The sequence below is a fragment of the Tenrec ecaudatus genome, chromosome 13, assembly GCF_050624435.1.
Source record: "Tenrec ecaudatus isolate mTenEca1 chromosome 13, mTenEca1.hap1, whole genome shotgun sequence".
Taxonomy (NCBI): Eukaryota; Metazoa; Chordata; class Mammalia; order Afrosoricida; family Tenrecidae; genus Tenrec; species Tenrec ecaudatus.
The window spans coordinates 104,060,706-104,082,412 of record NC_134542.1 but is presented as its reverse complement, the minus strand read 5'-3'; the positions used below and the strand labels follow the sequence as shown (position 1 = coordinate 104,082,412).

General features: G+C 46.3%; 1 protein-coding gene and 1 non-coding gene across 4 annotated transcripts; one reads left to right on the top strand and one right to left on the bottom strand.

Annotated features, from left to right (window-relative positions):
- Window positions 1-650: 650 nt before the first annotated feature.
- PROC (protein C, inactivator of coagulation factors Va and VIIIa) lies at window positions 651-21,188 on the bottom strand. 3 transcript variants are annotated; one of them, XM_075529597.1, is made up of 8 exons: window positions 21,119-21,188; window positions 19,266-19,432; window positions 18,104-18,128; window positions 17,776-17,940; window positions 17,430-17,633; window positions 3,083-3,204; window positions 2,223-2,340; window positions 651-1,228 (listed from the first exon to the last, which is right to left on the bottom strand). In XM_075529597.1, the coding sequence occupies exons 1-8, from the start codon at window positions 21,186-21,188 to the stop codon at window positions 651-653; spliced, it is 1,449 nt and encodes a 482-aa protein (XP_075385712.1). The 3 variants fall into 3 exon arrangements, with proteins under 3 accessions (XP_075385712.1, XP_075385714.1, XP_075385713.1); XM_075529599.1 differs by having other exon boundaries at window positions 17,430-17,502; window positions 17,795-17,940; XM_075529598.1 differs by having other exon boundaries at window positions 17,430-17,564; window positions 17,803-17,940.
- On the top strand, window positions 15,696-15,799 carry LOC142425105 (U6 spliceosomal RNA). Its single transcript, XR_012779480.1, has one exon. It is a non-coding gene; the product is annotated as a U6 spliceosomal RNA (small nuclear RNA).
- Window positions 21,189-21,707: the final 519 nt, after the last annotated feature.

Sequence of the window (21,707 nt, the reverse complement as noted above, 5' to 3'; positions counted from 1 at the left end):
ACAAGGCTGGTAAAGCCACAGTCTTTGGATTACTTCTCATCATAATTGTGTTACGTTGTTCTTATATGGCATCCCCAACCACGCTTTAGGAACCTTCTGGCTGTAATCACTTCCCAGGCCCACCCATTCTCTAAGCAGCTACCCTCCAAAAGCGGGGAGCAGAGAGGAACATGTGAGGTTCGCCGTCAGGTCTAGACTTGAATCCTGGATCTACCCTGTAAAATGTCTTGAGCTTGTTTCTCATCTACAAAAAGAGATAAAATATCTGCCTTCATTGCTAAGCTTACTCTAAGGCTACTATAACTTAAGCATCAGGAACCTAATTTGCATAGGGCCCCTTCAAAGGCCTTAGGGGGGCACTAGCATGTTAAAATTCATATATATATATATATATATATATATATATATATATATATATATATACACTTAGATTCAAGACCCCACAAAACTTGAACCTGCTCCTCTACTTCTCTCAGGACTGAGATTAAATAAGAATCTGTTCATAAAGAGTGGGCAGTCAGCAGGTGCACCACAAATATAATTTCACCTCGCAACAGCTCAGGAAGACAAAAGACACAGTTACCAGGCTGTGTGCTTATTGCGTGCACTGTTTAATGTTTACTGAAGGTCATTTGACAGGCTAGATGACACTATGGAGCCTGGTTCTTAAGGGAGACTTCCTTGGACCCAATGTGGCTATGGATCCAGTCAAGGTACTGGCTGACTTTGGTATAGATGCCATAGTTGTTCAGGCGTCCGCAGCCCTCACCCCAGCTCACAAGACCCACCAGGAACCAAGTGCCATGGAAGGAAGTGACCATAGGCCCACCACTGTCACCCTCGCAGGCATCTCGTGAGTCTCCAAGGATACCTGCGCACAGCATGTTTTCTGTGACTACATTGTTCATGGCCTCGATGCATTCGTTGCGTGGGACCATGGGGATCTTAATGAAGTTGAGGATAAAGGTGCGGTTCCTCTTAGTTTCGCTGCGAAAGCCCCAGCCAGTCACCACCATCTCCTGGCCCACCTGGGTGAGCTCGCGCTCCGAAAGGCCACTGTCAGGGAGGCAGATAGGCACAATGGCCTGTGAGAGCATGACCGGCTTGTCTAGGCGCAGCAACGCGATGTCATTGTCACTAGTCCTCCTGGTGTAGTTGGGGTGGATGATAATTTTCTGGATGTCCAAGTCCACTTCCCAGTTCTCCCAGCGGCGCAGGTCATACTCACCTGTAGAGGCAGAAGGGTGAATCACAATGGGTAGGGAGAGCTTTCTGAAGGACCTGCTGTGCTCAACTCTGATTTCGTGATGAAGTATTTCTCCGTGCACTTTCAGTATTACCCTAAGGGTCACCCATCTGCACTGAAGATGCCTGGTAAGGGTACCGAGTACCTGCCAGGAGAAGCCCATTGGTGTTGATCCCAAAGGCAGAACAGGGCTCTGAATTCATGACTCACTTATACCTCCAGTTTTGTGACTGCAGGTGCCAACACAGCCAGAGAAGTGACTGGTGGTAGTTGACGGCAGGGAGTTCCCTGCTGACACAGAGCAAAACCTCAATATGGATCAGTTGTAGCTGGAGGGAGACCCTCTAGTTTGGAAGACCTTTCCCTCCACGAAGAGGAAGCAGACGGACAGGATGTGCCCAAAAAAGAAAAATCTGCACCATACACCGAGACAGTTCTCTCAAGAAGAGCTAATGGATCTACTGGTGCAGGGGATGAAGGGCTGGTGTGAGTTCTCTTTTCTGTATGAAAACTTGTGAGAGCAACTCGTAACATTTATATACAAAGGGGCCTAGGTAATGAGGATCTGCCACCTACTACAAAGAAGGTTCCAGCCTAGTCCGAAAGTGGCAGGGGAAGCTCACGGTGTGAACTGATGCCAGGTTACTCCAGGCATGGGTAGACCAGGTTAGGCAATGTGGATACTGACAGACCTCTGCTTCCCAAAGACACTGGTAGTCCACACACCTGCCCCACAGGGGTGGAAGGGAAGAGGTGGGTGGGTGCACAGTCTTTTTCTTGAAACCCTGATGTGCATAGACCTGCCCTCAGACTGTGTCCATATTTTAAGGGGCCCCAAGACAATGTCCTATACGAGGTACCACTGCAAAGACCACCCCTTACACCTGTGGAGCTGAACCAGTCTCTTACTCAAGCACCTGGACAATCTGCCTGGCCCCACCAATTTCTAGGGTCCCTGCCTGACTTTAGCCCACACCAAGCCTGACGGTAAGTTTCTTGGCCTCTTCCACGCAGTGGGCTGCCGTCAGCACCCAGGAGCGGTGGATAAGCACAGCCCCACAGGCCAGCTTCTTCTTGGCATCCAGCAGGATCCCCTGCAATGAAAGGGAGAGATTGCCATCATAATGCAGCCTTTGGCAACTTCCCGTCCAGGGGTCTTGGAGGGGCTGCCACATGTTTCTCCAGTCTGCGATGGTGGCTGCATTGGCTGGACCTTCCCCTGGTGATGTGGTCACAGACTTATTGCCCTTCTTTGGTATTTTCTCTCCTCCTATGTGTCCCAGCTATGGCCTCTTCCAGACCTTTGCCCTGCCTTTGGCCATGCTGTCTTTCGATCCTCCTCACGCACACCCACCAAAACTTCAGATGCCTCTTGGCTATGGGGGCTGGAACCTGGGCAAGCCCTAAGTTGTACTCTTTTCAGCCTGGTCCTGGTCTCAACAGGGAATCATCAGTCTAGGGACCCAATCCTCCCAGAATCTATGAGCTGACCCAGGTCAGAAACGACATCCTGATTGCTGTCCCTCCAGTGCCCGGTAGAGAAGGGGACTAATGCAGTGTCAATTACTGTGTTGAGGTTGTACAGATATTTAGAAGTCAATCTTGCGCCTAGCCTCTCCCATGTAGGACGTCACTTCCGTGAACTAGGCTTCTATCAAAAACTGCCATCGGCAGAGTTGTGGCCTTCCTGCATAGCCACTCTTCTTCCAGCAGGTTACCTCCATCTCTCCTGACACAGCATCACTGCCACCACCACTCTTGCTCATTTAGACCAAGCTAGAACTTCCTTCCCATGTTTGCACACAGCGCAGGAAGACCCATCTGTTTCCCCCTCACCTGCCAGGGGCTCTCTCCCCATCTGGTTAGCTGCCCATTGATAAGACGTGGGTCCATTTCCTCTAGGTCACGCTTCAAATGGATGCGCTTCTTCTTTGCGGTCCGTCCACAGGGAAACTTAGCTACGTGGGAGGGAGAAGGTGCAGGTCCACCAGGGGCATTCCTCCAAAGACAGCCTCTCCCCTTTTTGCCCGCTTGGTGCTTGCACCTCAGTTTGCTGCACTGGGAAGTTAAACGGAGCAAAGCGCTGACAAGACTCAGTCTTAGCTGTCAAGACCCAGTCCAAAAACTATGCTGCCTAATGGCAAGTTAGGTCAGATAACAACTGCCTAACGGTTTCCTGGTGCAGCTTAAACTTGTCTAACTTCTGTGAGCTTTGGTTCCTCACTTGTAGGACAGAACTATGCCCACCAGGTCTTGAGAATCCTCCCTCAGACACACTGGGGGGGCGCTTATTGCCAAACTGCTAACAGAAATGAGAAGTCTGGGGGAGTAGGTACAGGTATTCCTGAAGAGCCTGAAAGCATACATGGAGACCTGTCAGAAGGCTAGAGCAAACAATTGAGAACCAAAGACTACTGGGGGTCTGTCAGGACCTGCTCATGGTAGGACTTGAACCCCAAATTGAGAGATTCTTACCGGTTGTAGGAACAGTCAATCTAAACTAAAATTAATCTCGCTGTCAAGTAAATGCTTACTCATAGTGGCCTATAGGACAGGCTAGAACCGCCTCTGTGAGTTTCCAAGACGGTAACTCTTAACAGGAGTAGAAAGCCTCATCTTTCTCCCGAGGAGCAGTTGGTGGTTTCAAACTGCTGACCTTACAGTTAGCAGGCCAATGCACAAGCACTAAATACCAGGGCTCCTCTGTAGGAACAATAGAACACTGTTAAAAGCTGCTCAGCATCCCCACACTATCATGGCCTCAATTCTACCTTATAAATCGGATTCGATCAGAACATGTACACTGCTACAAATAAGAGCCCGCAACACAGGGAATCCAGGATAGATAAACCCCTCATGGTCAACAATGGGAGTAGAGATACCAGGAGGAACCCTCTTCCATGGGGACAAATAACAGAAAAGTGGGTGGGGATGACGGAGGAAGATATGAAAACAATAATCTATAACTTATCAAGGGTTCTTGAGGGAGGGTATGTGGGGAGGGAGGGGGGAAATGGGGAGCTGATATCAGGGACTCAAGTGGGAAGAGAATGCTTTGAAAATGATGATGGCGGCATTTGTGCAAATGTGTTTGACACACTGGATGAATGTATGGATTGTGATAAGAAATGTAAGAGCCCTTAATAAAAGTATGAAATAAATAAATAATTTTTAAAAACTGTTCAGCAATAGAAGTGTATCGTCATAGAGAATGGAGAGGAAAGCACAACAGCAAAATTCTAGTAGCTGCACAGAAGATGGAATGCCAAGTAGTAGATCAATTCTCAGTACAAAATCCCAGGGAGTTTCCCTATTCCTGTGGGAACAGAGTTGAAAGGATTTCACACAGAAGAGTGGCTAACAGTTATACAGGAGTAAGTAAAAAATATATATGGGGATAAAATAAAAAATATTTTTGGTATTAGCCCTGATCTCAAAATAATTTTTCTTCTTTGTTTTATTCAACAAAAACATCAACATGTGAAGTTATTTCTCAATACATCCATTGTCTAAGTATACACACTATTAAAGGTGGGGTTTTCATCTCTCTAACCCTTTACCAAAGAATTCTGTGGTCTTCAATTTAAACCACATCAAAATGGCAATTTCTTTTTTTCAAAATGGCAATTTCGGCTTCCATGAGGGACTAAAACCATGTGTTTTTCTATGTTCTTTGAGTTTGGGCAACAAAAAGAAGCCTGAAGGGGCAAAATCAGGGCTGTCGGGTGGATAGGGTAAGTTTTCAATATTCCTGAAACTGCTTCAGAATATGCCCCCGTGGAAATCCTGTGTCCTTCAGGAAGAGCTATCAAAATTACTGATAGATGGAATCCAAAAAGAACAACTGCCATAAACTGACCTCTCTGCTTGAATTTAACTGGCTAGAAGAGCCCACCCCCCCATCCCCCAAACCACTGCCTTGTTCTCTGGATCGTATTGGTAAGATTAAGACTCATCAGACCCAGTTGTGATTTGTTCCACAAAATCATCTTCATTAGCTTTGAACTTGCTTGAAAGATTGATGGGAAAGATCAGCTCTTTGAGCTAGCTGATCTTTACACAATTCTTTTGGCACCCAGCCAGCCAAAACTTGTATACAGTTTTAAATGCCAAACCCTGTAGCAAGATTCCAATTCTACAGTCTTCCTCCACCAATTTACATTTTCTTTATCAAGATTGATGGCTGTTCTCTTTTGGAGCTTATCTTTGAAGTCTTCTTGCTCTTTCTTAAAATGATTGATCAATCTAAAAACTGTTGTTTATGTGAGGCAGCAGTCCCCCCCCAAAAAATGTATTGCAAAACGTCAATGATTTGGGAAGGTGCCCACTTGAGTTGGTTAAAATTTGATATTAGCTCCGACCTCAAAATCATTTGTCTACCATGGAATAAAATGCACCCCCTTTTTTGGAATGCGCCCTAACAAGACTAAGACAAGTAAACGTATTACTAAGAGAGCATGTCTGAAACCATTCACTAACCACAGAGGCATGTTCCAACACATTTTGTTTAGAAGGAACCTGTGAATTACTAACTGGAACACTAGTAAAAACACACGTTGACTTACTTGAGGGGCTAACATTGGGGGTTGGATGAGAAGTACATGGGACCTCCCCTACATTACTTTGCAAGTTCCTATAAGTTTACAATAAAAATTATCCTCCAAAATCTACAGGTAGAACTACCATACAGCTCAGCAATTTTACTCCCAGGTAGAAATAGTCTAGGGAAATAATAGAAATGACATACATAGATATATGTACACCTATGTGCATTGCAACAATATTCACAATAGCAAAATGATGAAAGCAATCTAAGTGTCCATAAACAAATTTATAGATAATTAAAATGTGGTACATACACACAATCTAATACTACTCAGAGATAAAGAAAAATGAGTTCACAAACTATCTTGGAATGTGGGTGAACTTGGACGACATTACTTTGAGCTAATTCAAACAAACAAACAAAAACCTTTTTATATGTACATATATAATGTTCTCATTTTTTGTTCTCACTTTTATGAAATTACATGAGCAAGTCAATATACAGAAATCAATGTTCATTAGTGGTTAGCAAGAATGGGGGTGCACTCATCTAGTTCAGAAGCAACAAAGCCCACATGGAAGAAACATACAAGCCTGTGTGATTACGAGGTGCTGAAGGGATCAGTTATCAGGCATCAAAGAACAAAAAATCATATTATTGTGTGCTCACCTTCCTGATACGATCACTGAAAACAAATAGGTGCACAAGCAAATGTGATGAAGAAAGTTGATGATGCCCGGCTATCAAAAGATATAGTGTCTGGAGTCTTAAAGACTTGAAGGTAAACAAGTGACCATCTAGCTCAGAAGCAACAAAGCCCACATGGAAGAAGCACACTAGCCTGTATGATCAGGAGGTGTCGAATGGATGAGGTATCAGGCATCAAAGAACAAAAAATCATATTACTGTGAATGAGTGGAAATGTGGGGTGAGGACCCAAAGTCCATCAGTAGGCAACTGAACATCCCACGGAAGGATCGTGGGGAGGAGACGAGCTAGTCAACTTGCAGTGTAACAACGATGAAACATACAACTTCCCTCCAGTTCCTAAATGCTTCCTCCCCCTCTCCCCCACTATCATGATCCGAATTCTACCTTACAAATCTGGCTAGACCAGAGGATGTACACCGGTACAGATAGGATCTTGAAAGACAGGGAATCCAGGATGGATGATTCCCTTGACGATCAGTGGTGAGAGTGATGATACCAGGAGGGTGGGGTACAGAGGGGGAACCGATGATAAGGATCTACATATAACCTCCTCTCTGGGGGACGGACAACAGAAAAGTGGGTGAAGGGAGACGTTGGACAGTGTAAGATATGACAAAATAATAATTTATCAATTATCAAGGTTTTATGAGGGGGGGAGCGGGGGATGGAGGGGGAGAAAATGAGGAGCTGATGCCAGGGGCTTACGTGGAGAGCAAATGTTTTGGGAGCAATGAGGGTAGTGAATGTACAAATGTGTTATATACAACTGATGTATGTACGGATTGTGATGAGTTGTATGAGCCCCCAATGAAATGGTTTAAAAAAAGAATGGGGGTACAAGAGGATTCCCTTCCTACATAATAGACACTTGTTTTGGAGTGGAAAAGATAACACCAAATGAGGGAGATATGGACACAGCTTACTGAAGGTAAACATGTTACTGAAAAGTACATGAGAAAATAAAGGACCTGGTTGTAATTGCTATAGCATGTGAAGTTTTGGAACACTAGCCAAAACAGCCAAAAGTCTATGTGCTGATATGTATGTAGGCATATTATGTGCATGTTGTTATTAGGTACCATTGAGTCGGTTCTACCTCAAAGTGGCCCTAGGTACGAGCGAGCCAACCACTGCCTGGTCCTGTGCCATCCTCACAATCATTGCTTTACTGAGCCCACTGATGCAGTCCTTATGCCAATCTATCTTATTCGAGGTCTTTCTCTTTCCCATTAAATTTCCACTTTACATGATATCCTTCTCCCAGGACTGATCCCTTTGAGAACATGTCCAAAGTACATGAGACAAAGTCTCCCTAGGATTCTGGCTGTGTTTCTTCCAATACAGATTTGTCTATTTTCCTGGTAGTCTATAGTACATCTACTAATCTTCACTAACACCATAATTTAAAGGCATCAATTATCCTTTGGTTTTTCTTATTATGTGTCCAGCTTTGCTGAAAATATTATGACATCTTGGTTATCTATTTCTGCTATAGCAGAGATACCACAAGTGGGTTGTTTTTGTAAACAGAAATATATTTGCTCACATTTTAAGAGACTGCAAATCCACATACAGGGTGCCAGCTCTTGTGAAGGCTTTCTTTTTCTGTGGGTTCTGGAGGAGGGTCTTTGTCTCTTCAGGTTCTGCTTTGTGATACCTCGGATAGGTCCATGTGTCTTGGCATCTAACGGATCCCATCTCTGCTTCTTGTTGTTGTTAGGTGCCGTCCAGTAGAATCTGACTCAGAGCAACCTCATAGACAACACAACCAGATACTCCCTTGTCCTGCACCATCCCCAGAATAGTCTGATGTTCGAGTCCAGTGTTGCAGCCCCTGTGTCAGTCCATCTTGTTGAGGGCCTTCCTCTCTTTTGATGCCCTTTGTCCTCCAGGGACTGGTCTCTCCTGATCACATGTACAAAGTACAGGAGATGAAATCTCACCATTCCTGACTCTAAGAGTCATTCTGTATGTACATCTTCCAAGACAGATGTGTGTGTTCTATTGGCAGTCCATGGAACCTTCAATATTCCTCACCAACCCCACAGTTCAAATGCATTGATGGTTTTTTTGTCAGTCTTCTGTATTAATGTCCAACTTTCACATGCAAATGAGGCAATGAAGATACTACACCTTAGGGCTCAAAGTAACATCCTTGCTTTCCAACCCTATAGAAATCTTATGCAACAAATTTACCCAATGCAACGTGTTATGTGATCTTGTGACTGCTGCTTCCAGGAGCATCACTGGATCTACGCAAGATGAAATCCTTGACAACTTCAAACCTTTTCCATTTACATAATGGAAACGTTGGTCTAGTTGTGAGAATTGTGGTCTTCTTTACACTGAGTTGTAATCCATTCTGAAGGCTGCACTCCTTGATTTTCATCCGCAAGTGCTTCAAGTCTTCCTCACTTTCAGCAAAAAAAGGTTGTGTCATTTGTATATCACAGGTTGTTAATAAGCCTTCCTCCAATCCTGATACCACATTCTTCTTCATATAATTCAACTTCTCTGATTACTTTCTCAGCATACAAATTGAATAAGTACAGTGAAAAGATGCAATCCCGACCCATACTTTTCTTGATTTTAAACCATGCAGTATTCCCTTCTGCATGGGCACAATGAAATGTTCTGGAATTCCCATTCTTTCCAAAGTTATCCATAGTTTGTTTTGATTTTACATAGTCAATAGAATACAAGTAAACATCTTTCTGGTATTCTCTGCTTTGAGACCAGGTCCATCTGACATCAGCAAAGATAGCCTTTGTTCCATGTCCTCTTCTGAATTGGCCTGAACCTCTGGCAGCTCCCTGTCAATGTACTGCTGCAACTGTTGTTTGATGTTCTTCACCAAAATTTTACTTGTGTGTGATACCAATGATACTATTCCATACTGTGTGCATTCTGTTACCTTTCTCTGGAATGGGAACAAATATGGATCTCTTCCAGTCAATTGGCTAAGTAGTTGTCTTCCAAATTTTCTCACATAGTTGAGTGATTGCTTCCAGTGCTTTATCAGCTTGTTGAAACATTTCAAATGGTATTCCACCAATGTCTGGAAATGATAGAGTCAAAGGCATGAACAGAAGACTTCAAAGGGGAGCTTGAGAAGACTAGGCCAAAGATGATAACAAAATGTTCAAGGACCTAGAGTTAGTAAACCAAAAAGGAAGAATAATCTCAGCAAATCTAAAACTTAAAGAACTCAAGAAAAAATCAAACTTTGAGTTGCAATAATAAAAGTTTCATGGGCAAAATATGGAATGTACAGGAAGCATCAAAAAGTAGATGAAAGAATACAGTCACTATATCAAGTAAAACTAGTAGACATTCAACCATTTCAAAAAGTTGCATATGCACAAGAACCAATGATAGGAAAAAAAAAGTCCAAACCATCTGCTTGTTAGCTTTTATTTAACCTCTTTTATATATCAAAAAGATGGACTAAAGATGCACTTGATAAAGACCTTGTCTCATTAACATAACAAAGAAAACCCATTCTTAAGTGAGATTATAATCACAGATATAGATGCTACGTTTACAACACAATTCATTCCACAGCATTCCACCATTTAGCCACCCCAACACTTTATCCCTGCCACATGCAAAACACATTCACCCCATGACATCATCCTAAAAGTATTACATCAACTCCCAGTACAAGGTATCATCTTATGAATCATCTACATCAAATATGAGTGGAACTTTAGGCATACGTAATCCTGGGACAATATTCCTCTTGGTCTACAAACCTTTGCGATACAGACTACCAGCTTTTTGTTTCCGAAGCACAATGGTGGAACAGGCACCAGGTAAATATTTCCATTACAAATGGGAGAAGTTAAAAGAAGAAATATCTAGTACCCAGCAAGTTATCAAATGATGCATTGGGTTAAGTCAGTCTGCTGCACGTGACCTCAGGGTGGTGACTTTGAGGACTAAGAGCTGCCTGACCCAAGCCCCGGCATTCTCCATTGCCTCATATGCATGTGAAAATTGGACATTGAATCAGGAAGACTGCAGAAGAATCGATGCATTTCGATCATGGTGCTGACAATGAAGATTGAAAGTGCCATGGACTGCCAAAAGAACAAACAAATCCATCTCGGATGAAGTATGGCCAGAATGCTCATTGGAAGCAAGGATGGTAAGACTTTGTCTCACGTACATTGGACATGTTGTCAGAAGAGACTAGTTCCTGGAGAAGGGCATCATGCTTGGCAGAGGGGCAGCAAAAAACAGGAAGACCTTCAACCAGATGGACTGGCACAGTGGTGGCAACAATGGGCTCCAGCCTGAGGGCAATGGTGAGGATGGTGCAGGATGGGGCAGTGTCTTGTTCTGTGATGCAGAGGGTCATTAGGAGTTGGAACCGCCCCAATAGCACCTAGCAACAATAACCAGAGCAAGTATAAAACCCAGCAGAAAAAAATTATATTATTTCTTAAGGTTCTCTGCTCTGACATCATCTGGGCAATGGCCCTCCCATTCAGACTCTGGGTACTAGACACACCCTATGGATGCTGGGGGGAGGCCCCTCACCCATGGACTTCAGTGCCACCTGGACTCTCTGACCCTCGAGGCATGGAAGCCCCATCCTCTCAACTTAGGATGGTGGCCCCACCCCCAACACATCTTAACAGCAACCCCATACTGCAGACTGATCTCTTAGAAACCTAGAAGGCTCTGACCCACCCTCTGTGGCCCCACCCTTCAAAACCTAGAAGGCCAACTTCCTGTGCTTCTTCCAACAGTCCTGCTGATGCCCATGTTTCTCCGAGGCCGGTGCCTTTTCTTTTCTAGAGGACAACAGACGTAATTCCTTTGGCCTAGTTCTGTCCTAGAATTCCAAGAGGCAGACAGCAGTCTTTCCTTTTGTTTTTTCTCTGTCCCCTTCCATCTGAGAGGGTGGGTTTTCTGCTGTGTTACTTGGTTTGCTCCATCAGTCACAGTATGACTGTGCAGCCAGGTCTTTGGTGAACATTTGAAGCCGTGTGTCCTCAGTACAACAGCATTTTCCAAATCTATAAGTTCTGCTTTTAGTTTGCATCATTTATTTATGTCCATTCTTTCCTCTCATATTTTAATACAAGTAGCAAGGAGAAAGGATGGGGGCCCTTTAAGATCTTGCTTAGAAACTCTCATTGATTGCAGATGACATAATTTAATATATGGAAAATCCCAAAAGCTCCACAAAGGAAGTGCCGGAAGTATTGGCAGAGTGGCGGGATACAAGATCAACGGACAGAAGTCTATTGGATAGCTATATACACCTGACAAGACCATGGAAGAGGGGATCAAAAAGGGGATAACAATAGCCAAGCACAAATGGAAATATCTAAGGATATATCTGACTATAAAAAAAAAAAAACAATAAATAAATAAATAAATACATTTTTAAAAACCCCAAAAAGGTTGTACAAGGAAAACTACAGAACACTATTACAAGAAACCAAGAGTGACCTCAATAAATGGAAGGATATACCATCCTCATGAATCAGAAGAACTAATATAGTAAAGATGTCAGTTCTGCCCAAGGCACTGTGTAAGTTCAATGCTATCCTGATATAAATACTATCATCTTTCTTCAAAGAATTGGATATGGAGAGGGAAGAAGTCTCGAATTAACGCCACCAGAAGAAGGACACAGTGAGAGGGCTTGCTTTACTTGGCTTTAGCACCTATTATACAGCCACAGTGGTCAAAACAGCATGGTATTGGTACGATGACAGATACTCAGACCAATGGAAAAGAACTGAAAACCCAGAAATAAAATTATCAGCATACAGACAGCTGATCTTCAATAAGGGCCCAGAAAATATCAAATGGGATGCCCTCTTCAACAAGTGATCCTAGAAAAAATGGATATCTACCTGCAGAAAAATTAAGCAAGACCCTTATCTCACTCCATGCACAAGAATACACTCAAGGTGGATCACCTTGAAGTTAAACCCCAAACTATTAGGGCCATCAATGAGGGAATTTGGGTGAACCTGAGAACTTTGGCACAGGGAATACATAGGCTATTGGAAATAGGGAAGGACACAAACACAGAGGAGGCACAAACTGACAAGTGGAATATACTGAAGACAAAACACCTGTGTACAAAAAAAGAATTCACCAAGAGAGTTCAAGGACTGGGAAAACATCTTTAGCAATGACACATCAGACAAAAGCTTTATTGTTAAAATCTAAAATACTCTGCTAACTTACAACAAGAAAAATACCAAGTGTCCACTGAGGAGGTGGAATAGATGTTTCACAAGGGCAGAAATCCAAATGACCAATAAACATATGAGAAAATGTTCCCGATCATTAGCCATAAGAGAAATGCAAATTAAAACAGCTATGAGATACCACCTAACACCCTCAGAGATAGTCCAATATAAAAAGTCAGAAAGCAACAAGTGTTGGGGGGTTGTGGTGAGATAGGAACTCTCATCCACTGCTGGTGGACCTGCAGGTATGTGCAGCCACTCTGGAAATCGATCTGGCGATATCTAAAACAGATGGAAATCGAGTTACCATACGACCCAGCAATCCCCCTACTGGGCATTTACCCAGAAGAGGCAGAAACAAACCACGGCCAGACATCTGTGCTCCAATCATCATGGCGCAGTTCACGATCGCAAGGAGTTGGAAACAACCCAAATTTTCATCATGGATGAATGGATTAAAAAAACTGTTACATGCATACAATGGAATGCTATGCACCCCAAAAAAGCAGTGATGAACGCATGAAACACATTGCCTAATGGGAGGAGCTGGAGGAAATTATGCTAAGTGAAGAAACCCAGTCACAAAAGGGCAAGAACAACATGAGCCCACTGAGGTAAGCTTAAAAATTCAAAAGGGGTGTGGGGAAAAGCTACTAAAACGTACATTCCTGGGGTGCGGTCCATGTAATATGGCAGGGGCCAGACCCAACCCAGCGATACCTATGACAGCCAACTTAAAAAGGAGGGAAAAGAAAAATGAGAGAGAGAGACAGGGGTAACAGGGGCACAGGGCACTAACCCACCCAAGGGGAGGGTGTTGTCTATATCTCCACAGGAAAGTGAGAGAGGGACCAGACTTTAACCTTGTGCACCAAGATGTGAATGCAACATGCAGGCATGAAGCAAGGAACCAAGGGAGAGGTTTGTGGGGCCTTCCCCAATCCTAACTATGTGGAACCCCACACACACACACACACACAGAAGAATGCACTTCAGAAGACAGCACTGAAGCTACAGCTCGGGGAGAGGGGCGATCAGGAGCAAACAAAGAGGGGAGGAGAGGGAGTGGAACACATCCTGGCCCACCAAGCCCTAAGGACAATATTCTGGTTCAGAGCAGCCAATGCACAGAGGTCACAGGGCCGACCCCACCATGAGACATGATGTCCCTCACTGCCCATAGTGCTATGGGGGACAGCACGGGGACACGGTGCAGGTGATGTGCCTGATCTGACCGCATCGCACTGGAGTGAAACACCAAGGGAGCACAGCAGAGCAGCAGGGGTGAAAAGCAATGAAGTCCCGGGGAATGCCAAAGGTGGACATTGGGGCCAGCGCGTGGCACCTCATCGGACTCAACTGGAAAACACTCCTAAAGGCCAACGGGCAGACCTGAAACTATTTGAGGGCTTTTCTTTTTTTGTCTTGTTGTTTTGTTTTCTTTTGTTGTTATGTTTTGCTTTGCTTTGTTTTTGCGTGTATCATTGTCTCTGCATGTCTACCTGGGCAAGAGAGTCGGGATGAACAATCTGGAGGTTAGAGCAATGCGACAGATGGTTTGGGGGAGGGGGACATGGGAGAGGGAGAGGTAGGGGAAAGGAAGACGGATGTCAACAAACCTAGGGACAAGGGAAGAACAAATGATCTAAAATGATGGTGAGGAGGACAGAATGCTGGGGGAGCTAAGTCAAGGGCAATGTAGCTGAGAGGAATTACTGAAACCCAAACAAAGGTGGAACATGATAGTGGGACAAGAGGAAAGTAAAAAAAAATAAAATAGAGGAAAGAACTGGGAGGCAAAGATCATTTATAGAGGTCTAAATACAGGCATGTATATATGTAAATGTATTTATATATAATGATAAGGGAAAAGATCTATGTACATACATTTATAGACTATGATGGCAGCAGATGGACATTGGGCCTCTACTCAAGTACTCTCTCAATGAAAGAACACTTTGTTCTACTAAACTGGCACTCTGGGATGCTCACCTTCCCACCATGATTGCTGAAGAAAAAATGGGTGTATAAGCAAATGTAGTGAAGAAAACTGATGATGCCCAGCTATCAAAAGATATAGTGTCTGGGAGTCTTAAAGGCTTGAAGATAAACCAGCGGCCATCTAGCTGAGAAGCAACAAAGCTCATAAGGAAGAAGCACACCAGTCTGTGTGATCACGAGGTGTCAATGGTATCAGTTATCAGACATCAAAGACCCAAAACAAAACAAAACAATTATAACTATGTGAATGAGGGGGAGAGCGTAGTGGAGACCCAAAGCCCAATCAGTAGTCAATTGGACATCCCCTGTCAGAAGAGTCACAAGGAAGAAATGAGCCAGTCAGGGTGCAGTATAGCACTGACAAAACACACAACTTTCTTCTAGTTCTTTAATGCTTTCACCACCACCCCACGACTATCATGACCCCAATTCTACCTTACAAATTAGGCTAGACCAGAACATGTACACTGGTACAGAGAAGAGATCAAAACGCAGGGAATCCAGGACAGATAAACCCCTCAGGACCCATAATGGGAGTAACAATCCTAGGAGGGTAAGGGAAGATGGGGAGGAGTAAGGGGGAACCAACCATAATGATCAGCATATGGCTTCCTCCTAGGGGGATAGACAATAGGAAAGTGGGTGAAGGGAGACAGTGTCAGTGTAAGTCATGAAAAAAAATGATAAATTATCAATGGTCATGGGTGAGGGAAGAAAAAAATGAGGAGCTGATATCAAGGGCTAAAGCAGAAAGAAATTGGTTTGAAAATGATGATGGCAACATATGTACAGATGTGCTTGGCTCAGTGGATATATGTATGGATTGTGAGAAGAGCAGTAAGAGCCCCAATTTAAAAAAAATTTTTTTTAAAAGAACTGTTCTTTAACATCAGAAGACATGCAAAACGGACTTCTGAAAGTGTGTGTGTATATATTTAATAAGAATAAAAATGCATAAAAAAGAAAATACATGCTCCCTTCAGCAGCACATATACTAAAATTGGAATGATATAGAGATTAGCATGGCCCCTGCGCAAGGATGACACGCAAATTCATGCAGTGTTCTATATTTTTTGGCAGGGAGGGTGTGGGAGGCCTGGTAGGAATTGATCAAGGACAATGTAACCAAGAGGAATTACTGAAACCCAAATGAAGGCTGAACATGATAGTGGGACAAGAGGAAAGTAAAGGGAAATAGAGGAAAGAACTTGGAGGCAACGGTCATTTATAGAGGTCTAAATACAGGCATGTACATATGTAAATATATTTATATGTGATGGGGAAATAGATCTATGTGCATATATTTATATGTTTAGTATTAAGGTAGCAGATGGACATTGGGCCTCCACTCAAGTACTCCCTCAATGCAAAAACACTTTGTTCTAATAACCTCGCATCCTGTGATGCTCACCTTCCCGACACAATTGCTGAAGACAAAGCAGGTGCATAAGCAAATGTGGTGAAGAAAGCTGATTGTGGCCGGCTATCAAAAGCTATAGCATCTGGGGTCTTAAAGGCTTGAAGATAAACCAGCGGCCATCTAGCTCAGAAGCAACAAAGCCCACAGGAGGAAACACACCAGCTTGTTTGATCAGGAGGTGTTGAAGGGATTAGGTATCAGGCATCAAAGAACAAAAAAATCATATCATTGTAAATGAGGGGGGGTGCAGATTGGGGACCCAAAACCCATCTGTAGGCAACTGGACATCCCCTTACATAAGGGTCATGGGGAGGAGATGAGCCAGTTAAGGTGAAGTGTAGCATCAATGAAACATATAACTTTCTTTTAGTTCCTAAATGCTTCCTCCCCCTCCCCCCCACCACACACACACTATCATGATCCCAGTTCTACCTTACACATCCGGCTAGACCAGAGGTACACTGGTACAGATAGGAACTGTAAACACAGGGAATCCAGGATGGATGATCCCTTCAGGACCAAGAAGGTGGAGGGGAAGGTGGTAGAGCGGGGGAACCAATTACAAGGATCTACATATAACCTCCTCCATCGGGGACTGACAAAAAAAAGTGGGTGAAGGGAGACATTGGACAGTGTAAGATATGACAAAATAATAATCATTTATAAATGATCAATTATCAAGGGTTCATGAGGGAGTGGGGAGCAGGGAGGGAGGGGGAACTGAGGAGCTGATACCAAGGACTCAAGTAGAAAACAAATGTTTTGAGACTGATGATGGCAACAAATGTACAAATGTGCTTGACACACAATGCATGGATGGATGGATTGTGTTGTACGAGCCCTCAATAAAATTATTTTTTAAAGTATTTTAACGAGAAAAAAAAAGGAAAATACAATACAAGGCAGATTCATGGCTCCTGTCTCCGGCTGTTTAAAGAAATACGAGGTGAAGAAGAATGCGCTGTAGGTGAATGAGTCTGAAGGAAATGCACCTATCCATGGCAGCTCCGGGAGTATGCTTGGTGCCTCTCCCAGAATTCCTGTTTGGGATCCGAAACAGGCTCACCGCACACCAGTGCTGTCCCCAAGGACTTCAACCCTGCTCACCTCTCGGTCTTTCAGCAGCCGCTCCCGACCTGTCCTTGTCTTCCCTTCCACCTTCCCACCCTGTACCCTAGTGAGGTGGATTTCGGAAGAGTGGGCTTCCTAAGCCCCAGGTTCCTGGGAAGGGAGCCTGAGGGAGGAGGGAAGCCCCCCTTCGAGGCCCCCGGATGGGCCGCTCACCTGCGGGCTCGCACTGCCGGGGGTCGTCCAGCGGCTGGTACCCGGGAGCGCAGCTGCAGTGGCGCGCCCCGTCCTTCTCGGAGCAGTAGTGCGCGCAGCCGCCGTTGTTCACCGAGCAGTTGGAGAAGAGCACCTCTGTGCGGGCAGAGGGACCCCGGCCCCCGCTGAAGGTTTGGTCGGACCCCCCTCGGCCCCGCCGCCCCCCTCGCAGAGCACAGTGAACGGGAGGATGGGCCGGTAGGCTCTGAGCCAGGCTCGCGAGCGTTTTTAATAAGTCTTCTCGGTCGATCGTGCAAACCACGTCGACCGAAACCCTCGTGGACTCGCCTCCTCGCCCCCCATCTGCCTCCCTTCCCCCAGGACACCCCCTCACCATAAGCGCAGAACCTGCCCTCCCAGCCTGGGACGCAGGAGCAGCGGAAGCTGCCGACGCCGTCGATGCACTGGCCGTGCCCGCAGCACGGGCTGTCGCAAGAATGTCCTTCCGGCAGTTTTGCACATTGGTCTCCATCTGCCGGACACCCAGGGGGAGATCAGCAACGCCCACCTGTCCCCAGCCCGCCCAGCGGGTCGGCGGGGACACCCAGCGCGAGGAAGGGCTAGGGCAAGGGCAGGGGTGTTGAGTAGGGGGTATGAGTCCAGGCAGGGTCACTGGGGCTTTAGAAGGCACTCACCTGTGTACTTGGACCAGAAGGCCAGCTGCGGAGGAAAGGAACGAGACAGCCTCTAGGCAAGCAGCGAAGGGAGGGAGAGCTGACTTCCAAACCCAGAGGGGTGAAGCCCGCTTGTCGGCAGCCTGTCGCTAGGACACCCTGAGTGAGGCCACTAGACTCCTACTTCCCCAAACAACCCCATATCCATCCTCTTCCTCTGGCTGCTGGAAACTTCTCCCTTGTCCAGCCTTTCCCTAAGCAGCGGAGTGCACAGGATCGCTTCAGTAAAGCACATATTGCTGCGGGCTCAGCGTCTGGACAGGGGAGACCCTGCATGTGTGCGGGCATCCTGCGGGCTACTGCTGGTCTGCGGAGCACACGCCGAGCTGAGAGCAGACGCCTGCCACACAGAAAGACGGCGAGTAGTGCACCAGCTGAGGCGTGGCTCAGATTTGCACACTCAGGGCGAAATCATTCGGGTGGGTGCCTGCTGGGAAAGAGGCCATGGGTGTAGAGGGGAACCAATGGGAAGCGGCTGAGGAAAGGGAGTGGAGGGAGAGAAGGAGCAGAGAGAGGGACTGGGGTGGTGCCACAGCTCTAGGAATAGTTGAATTGAGCTCGTGGGGAGACAGTGGGGTGACAGACGGGCCTTGTATCAGGAAGCACCTCTTACTAAGCCCATCCAACCACCTCAGAGTCTCCTCCTCAGGGCCCCCGTAGGCTCTAGGCCACTCTGGTTCTCTCCTCGAATCCTCTGCGCAATCAGATCATCTCCTGGGACAATTTCAATGAGGTACAGAGCACTTGTGGACCCTGGCGAGGCTTGGGTTACACCCCCTCCTCCGACCCCCATCAGGGCTGAATGCAGGGATAGTGTCTTTTTGGCAACAGCAAGGAAGGCAGTGGTAGAGACAGGAGTCTGACTAGTTTGGGGTGGACAGGACTACCTGCAACCAGGCTGGGTGAGAGCTCCACCCAAGGGATTGCCTGCCCTCCGTCCTGGAGCTAACTGCAGAGTTCTGTTCTCATAATCACCCTTGGCTGACAAGGCTACAAGTTCAGGGTCCTGTCTGTCCCGTTTGCCCAACACCAACAAACTAAGAGGAGAAGGCACTGGTGCCTGCCACTAGCCCTTGGTAGTTCTTCTAGGCACCAGCTGGGGCTCCTGCCACGTGGACGTTACCGTGTCATCCAAATTTTTGAAGATCTCGTGGGCTTCTTCCAGGTTGCAGATCTCCTCCACGCACTCCCGCTCCAGGTTGCCTGCCATGAGCTCCTCCAAGAAGTTGTTAGCCCGCTTCCGGACCCGCAGCACCTGGTGGGCACGCTGGCCACTGAAGAACACCCCATCTGGGAGGGTTGGGGCAGAGCTCACTTTGGTGGAGGGGCTCTGGGGACTTGGGGCCAGAGAGGGGCTAGGAGAACCAAACTAAGGAGGAGTGGGACGATTATGTTCCTAGGGGATTGTCTTGTTCTCTCTCCTCTGCACCCGCAAAGAGGAAGAGACTTGACTGGAAGAACGGCTGCTCCAGAGAGGAACAGGCCTCATGTTCTGACCCAGCCCACGCCACCTCTCTGTGACCAAGAGCCAGGTCTTTACCTCTGGCAACCGGTTTACTTATCCCGAGCATGGCAGGGCTTTGAAATGATTCTTCCCAGCTCTGCCACGATGAGCCGAGAGGAATGGTAACTAGTACTAGATATCTTATGTGTTGACACTGCTAGAAACTTAATGTCTTTCTCAGGGAACAAGGACCGCATGCAGGAAGGCACGCAAATCAAATCATCACCAGAAAGGTGGGAAAACAGAAATGCCCGATCAAAGATGGTGTGTCCAATAATGGTGTGGCTAATAATCCAGTTTCTCACATCAGGTTCCCAAAAGGGCTCACTTTGCCTCGTCTAAGTTTCTCATTTCAGGGTTTCAACTTGTAATTTTTCTGATTCCAGTGTTATTCCACTTAACTCCAATTTTAAAAATTGAGGTGTCTTCTGATTTTACTTTGGCCAGCCATAGCTAAACTGGTTTGAACTAGTTTAAAATCCTGCCACCTTCAGGAAGCAGATCAGAAGGCCTCTGGAGTTTCTGGGTAGATTTGACCTGCCAGTCTTTTGGTGAGTAGTTCAGTGCTGCCTGGCACAGAAATAGCACCCATGACAAATGCCATCTACTGTTGTCATTGCGGTATTGTTCTGAGGGCTAAGCCCAGTGGGGTTCATTGTTCTCTGAATACACCTTGAGCAGCTCCATCTCGATGCCTTTACCCATTCCCCCCACATCTCCTGGAGAACTCCCCCCAGCCCCCTGCACCGTCATTGGCCCATTCCGCATGCCCTTCCCCTGACAAACCCGAGTCAGACCAACTGTCTCCTGGGCTCCCAGGTGTTATCTTGGGTGCAGTTGGATAGCAAGGAGGAAGGGGATGAGTTAGGAGAAGTGAGTACAAGGGGGTAGAGGGTGGAAGGTCTAAGACAAGGAAAAGGCCTGCTAGAGGAAGTCTGTTGGGGTGAGTCTGGAAAGAGGAACTCTAGCGTAACTGCCGTACATCAGAAGAGGAAGGAAAGAGCTCTCCAGGCAGACAAGCAGCTCAAGAAAGGGTATCAATGCAAGACCCAGCCCACAGGGCCAAGAGTGTGAGAAGGAGGAGGCTAAAGAAAGAGTCCCAGATCATTGCCTGGGAGTCAGATCTCTGCTTGTCCTTGGGAACCAGGGTGCAGGCCAGCAGATGTCCAGCGGAAAGAATTTTGGGACAGTGGGATGGGGGCTGTCACAGTTCAGCAAGCACATATGTGGGGCAAGAAGGCCTGGGGATACTATCAGTGAGGAGCAGGGGAAGAACCTCAGGGTTCGACCATGGGCCCCATGTCAACAAGACTGCCCTCCACAGCCACCCTACCAGGGACACTCAAGCAGTTTTCAAACTAGCCTCTCATCCTCACCCACGGCCCAACCAGATGGGGAGCTATGTGACTTGGGCCGGTGCCAGAGATGGTGTATCCAGAGAAGACCGGGGAGATGGAGGAGGACTGCCTTACCAGGAGAAGCTGGTGTGCCAGAAATTTCCAAGGTGGCCACGAACAGTAAGAAGCTTATGAGCTGCCACATTCTGGAGTTGCACACACCTGTCCAAGAAGGAAGTCTGAGCTCCTAGCAGCCCGGCCAGCCCTCTGCGCAACCCATGTCCCCCGTCCACCCCCTACCCCCCACACCAGGAGGAGGCTCAACGAAAGGAACTGTTGCCCTATTTGCTGCTTTCAAGGCTAAAGCTGGGGTTGGGCTTGTTAGTCACTAGGTCAGGGGTTGTGTATCTTCTTAGTCCTCTCCTCTGTATCAGTTAAGGTTGCACTGCCTGCCCTGCGTCTGAAGGGGCGGGAAGAGGGAACAGAAAGGGTACATATAGCGTCCTCATGAAAACAACACCGGCTCTACATGTAAAGTACTTTGCACATCATGGTGCAACCGAGTGTTTGTGGCCTGCCTATGCTCCCTTTCTGAGGAGGGTATGTGACTGTGCTTTTTGCTGTCCTGATTGAAACTCCAAATGCCCTGCCATCGAGTCTATTCTGACTCATAGGGACACAATAGGCCAGAGTGGAACTGGCTTTCTGGGTTTCCAAGTCTGTA

Bases quoted from the DNA above. Each gene is read 5' to 3' on its own strand.
- PROC (XM_075529597.1), bottom strand. From the start codon at position 21,188: ATGTGGCAGCTCATAAGCTTCTTACTGTTCGTGGCCACCTTGGAAATT. The intron at 18,129-19,265 runs GTAACGTCCACG...TTTCCTCCGCAG, and splicing joins TCAAAAATTTGGATGACACG to CTGGCCTTCTGGTCCAAGTA. The intron at 2,341-3,082 runs GTGAGGGGGAAA...CTTTCATTGCAG, and splicing joins GGGGAGAGAGCCCCTGGCAG to GGGATCCTGCTGGATGCCAA.